This window comes from Habropoda laboriosa, unplaced genomic scaffold (genome assembly GCF_001263275.1).
Source record: "Habropoda laboriosa isolate 0110345459 unplaced genomic scaffold, ASM126327v1 scaffold126, whole genome shotgun sequence".
Taxonomy (NCBI): Eukaryota; Metazoa; Arthropoda; class Insecta; order Hymenoptera; family Apidae; genus Habropoda; species Habropoda laboriosa.
The window spans coordinates 1266501-1270484 of NW_017100288.1; the positions used below are offsets into that span (position 1 = coordinate 1266501).

The following is a 3984-nucleotide window of genomic DNA, read 5'->3' on the forward strand; positions in this document are numbered from 1 at the left end:
TCTGATAAAGTATTACATCGTAAAAACATTGACAAAAAAATAAGGGATTCAATAGGTACTTACAGTTGAATTTAATTTTCTTATGGACTTATAAAAATGTAATTTTAATTTTCCTATTACTATTAAGTTTATGTCTTTATTTAGATTACTTTTGAAATATTAATAATAAATTATTGTAATTACAAAAACAGTTACCTCAGTATATAGAGTAATTGCAGTCAAGTGTTCCAAAAGATTTGAATAAGTAACTTTAATGTACATAGATAAGTTACCAATCACAAATTGACGTAAATTATATCATTCGTTACATAAGAATCAGATTTAACGGTCGTCCGCTCTTGTGACAATATACCAGGAGATAAGTTGAAGCACCTTGCAAATTCTATAGTACGTCTAATCATAGTATGCCATTAATGTTGTGACGTGTTATTTTTTTAACTAAATAAATAGCGAATTAATCGCGAAGATTGGCTGAAAACGTAAATACCTTAGGTAAATACAATTTATTATAGTTTTAACTATGGTTTACAATTGAATTTAAGACTATATACTGAAGAATTTAAGATAATTATAAAATGAGGAGGTTATGTGCATATCGTACAGTTTATTCCATGCTATTGAGAACTCGTGATGAAGCTACGGATTTTTTGAATGAACGTTCGTCATTTCATAAAAAGAACATTAATACAGTCCATAAATTCAAATCTAAAATTTTATTTAAACTTTAAGTTATCGTTTGGCACAAAGGTCCTATCAAACTATTACTTAGGAAGACTTATATTCCAGCAACCTAGAGTACGTTTTAATAATTGGTTTTAATAATTTGATATATTAGTGATTTCTTTTTATTATAAATTTGCATTTGTAAACAGAAATTTTTGTATATTGCACTTATTAAGAATTTTTTATTGTGACTGTGTTTCTTATATATTTGAACCTATAAAATTTTCTGTAATTTGTTGTAAAAAGTATTGTACACATTTTTTAAAATTTATTTATGAAAATGTGTTTAATAACACGCATAAGAAGTGCCTTTATTGTAATTGAATCTATTTTAAGTGAACAGTTAATCAAATTTGTCAATAGGAGTAACATTTATTAATGGTTTTTTAGTAAAGTAAATGAAACGAAATGTATTTTTTATTCTTCATTTCAATAATTTTATAGTTACTTAAACAGTAAAAAAAAATTTTTAATTATTTATGATATATTCAATTTTTATATATTTTTGTATATTGTTCACTTGGTATTTCAGATGTCAATTACAATTTAATTTTTTAGTTCTAGCAAATGTTTCATTTTCATAAAACCAATATTTATAGAATATTAGTACTATGATGTTATTTTTATGTAAATATTGTAATGAACATGAATATTTTTAGATGATAGTTGTCATGTTGCAAATTAAACTTCTTTTGCAGGAAGATAAAATGATGCAAGATGAGCATCTGGGTGGTCCCGCAAGACGAAATGTTTTTAGTCAAGCAATAGGAAGAGTATCACAAGTATGTATTTTGTATTTTTGGAAATATTATTTTTTAATCAATTTTATTTTTAATTTTATAAACTTTTCATGTAATTTTGTTTATAATATAATAGACAAAAATTATTTGTTTCATATGTTGACTGAACTTTGATTTCTGATAAGTACTTTATCAGTTGGTACAATATTTTTTAATTATTCTAATTTTGTAAATGTATTTACATTGCAGTTGTATCAAAGATACTTGGATCTATGGACTCCTCTTGTAGTGTCAAGATGGACATGTGCTTTTTTGCTATTATTTGTTTTTGTCCTGCGTATATTTCTTTCACAAGTAAGTCATTCATTTAAAAATTTTAATAGCATTTACTTAATATGGCTTTTATGTATTCTTGTACTTTTATATTTCTAGGGATGGTATATTGTTACATATGCACTAGGAATTTATCATCTGAATTTATTCATAGCATTCCTTACTCCTAAAATTGATCCTGCAATGGATTTTGATGGTGAGTGTCTATACATAGTGTTTATAAGGACTGGAATTTATTAATATAACATGAAGTAAAATGGAAGTTATAATGTTAAATGTTTATTTAATAAGTTGTAAAGTTGTAAGATTTCAACTCCATTTTTAAAACACATTCTTAATAGAAATTTCTTAATAGATGGTGATGGACCAGAGTTACCTACAAGATCTAATGAAGAATTTAGGCCATTTATTAGGAGGTTGCCAGAATTTAAATTCTGGTATTCTGTGATGAAGTCTACAGTCATTGCAATGATATGTACTATGTTTGATTGTTTTAATATACCAGTATTCTGGCCCATACTTGTTATGTATTTCATAACACTATTTTGCATTACTATGAAGCGTCAAATAAAGGTAAAGAATCATATTTTAAATCATGAGATTATATCTGCTATTTAATTTATTTGAAATTCATTTCCAGCATATGATCAAATACAGATATCTGCCCTTCACTCATGGAAAACCAAAGTATCAGAACCACGAGGATACTTCGAGGTTAATACCTTCAAAGTGAATAGGTGTGAAGTATGTTTGTTGATGGAGATGCATAAGTGTGTAGATTTCTATTTTCCCAGTACCATGTGGAAAGAAAAAAAAAACCTTTGAACTTGAAAGCAGTCAGATTCTTTTATCAATGACATTACATATGAATAAGATCATGCCTTGTACAAGAAAAGGTTTAATCCATGAAAGGTGTAATGCTAAAAGTATAACGTTGTATGGTATATAAACTAAATTGTCGTAATATATTTGTATCATAAAACTTGTACAAAGTATTGTTAGGTCTTACATAAACGTGGACACGGTAACAATATGAACAGTACAGCAGTTGTTAATGTAATATTAAATTAATATTGAATGTAAATGAAAACAAAGATAATTCATACATATAAGGTTCGTAATATAATAACCGATTCATTTTGTAATCTCAATAGTAGTACCGTTTTTTTCTTTCTTGTTTTGTTTTGTCATTTGGTTGCGAACATTCCATGTAGAAGATTACGCTTCCTTGCTTACTTCATACATTTTTTCTTGTGCTTTAGAATTTTATTCGAAATTTATTTTGTAGATTTTGCTATGTCAAGTAAAAATATTAGCGACTGTTAATAAGAAATACAGTAATGCATATTTTAATGAATCAATTTGATAAATTTTTTTCTCCGCTGAAAAGGAAATCGAGATTTTTTCAAGTGCTTAGAGTATACATTGTAGCTTGTGATAGACGGCATTTAATCATTTCTGTCGACCAGATTTATTACCGCGAGACAATTTAGTCCAATTTAGTTCAACATAAGACTTACTGTCTTAATGAAACTGTGTTCTTACGTCGATAGACGTATGTTAAATGGTAGTTTAAAACGATGACACATCGAATAACGCATACCATTCATGATCTTTCTCTAATTTGTCTCTATACGAATTTGTATATACGAAGTTATTTAATAAACAACATTCACGGGTCGCCTGATGCATAATAAAATAAATATTAAGTGATATAGCGTTGTTAGAGGGGTGATTACTTAAGGTCCAAAGATCATTCACCTGTCGCGTTATTATATGCGATCTTTTATACTGTCACTTTTAAAAATTAAAAAAAGAAATTACATTACTTTCCATTATTAAAAATTATTAAATACTTTGCAAACTTTATATTATACAGGGATATTGCTCAGGAAATATTCAAATTATATGTATATTGTTCTATGGGTATTAAGTGTGTTTGGTATTCTTTGGTGTATTCTCATTTTTCTAACTTTTATCTTCTTTAATATTATTAACATCGGACTGATTAACTTATATTCAATTTCAATTTGTACAAAATATAAGCTCGTTTAATTATACTCGAACGATAAAATAAAGTTTTACGACATATCAGGTACCATTTCTTCGGTCTTTCACCTCGTAGCTACTTAACAATAGTTATCATTTTGGATCTTTGGACAAAACTCGAACCCCGAGTAACGTGTTC

General features: G+C 27.0%; 1 protein-coding gene across 1 annotated transcript in view; it reads left to right on the plus strand.

The window, feature by feature from the left end:
• Positions 1-367: 367 nt before the first annotated feature.
• The window catches only part of LOC108573725 (protein RER1), a 5735-nt gene continuing 2118 nt past the window's right edge, over positions 368-3984 (plus strand). The window contains exons 1-6 of the mRNA XM_017936198.1: positions 368-492; positions 1422-1505; positions 1713-1817; positions 1896-1992; positions 2152-2369; positions 2437-2510. Coding sequence (XP_017791687.1) covers positions 1431-1505; positions 1713-1817; positions 1896-1992; positions 2152-2369; positions 2437-2510 — 569 coding nt within the window. The 5' untranslated portion in view covers positions 368-492; positions 1422-1430. The remainder of the gene's footprint in view (positions 493-1421; positions 1506-1712; positions 1818-1895; positions 1993-2151; positions 2370-2436; positions 2511-3984) is intronic.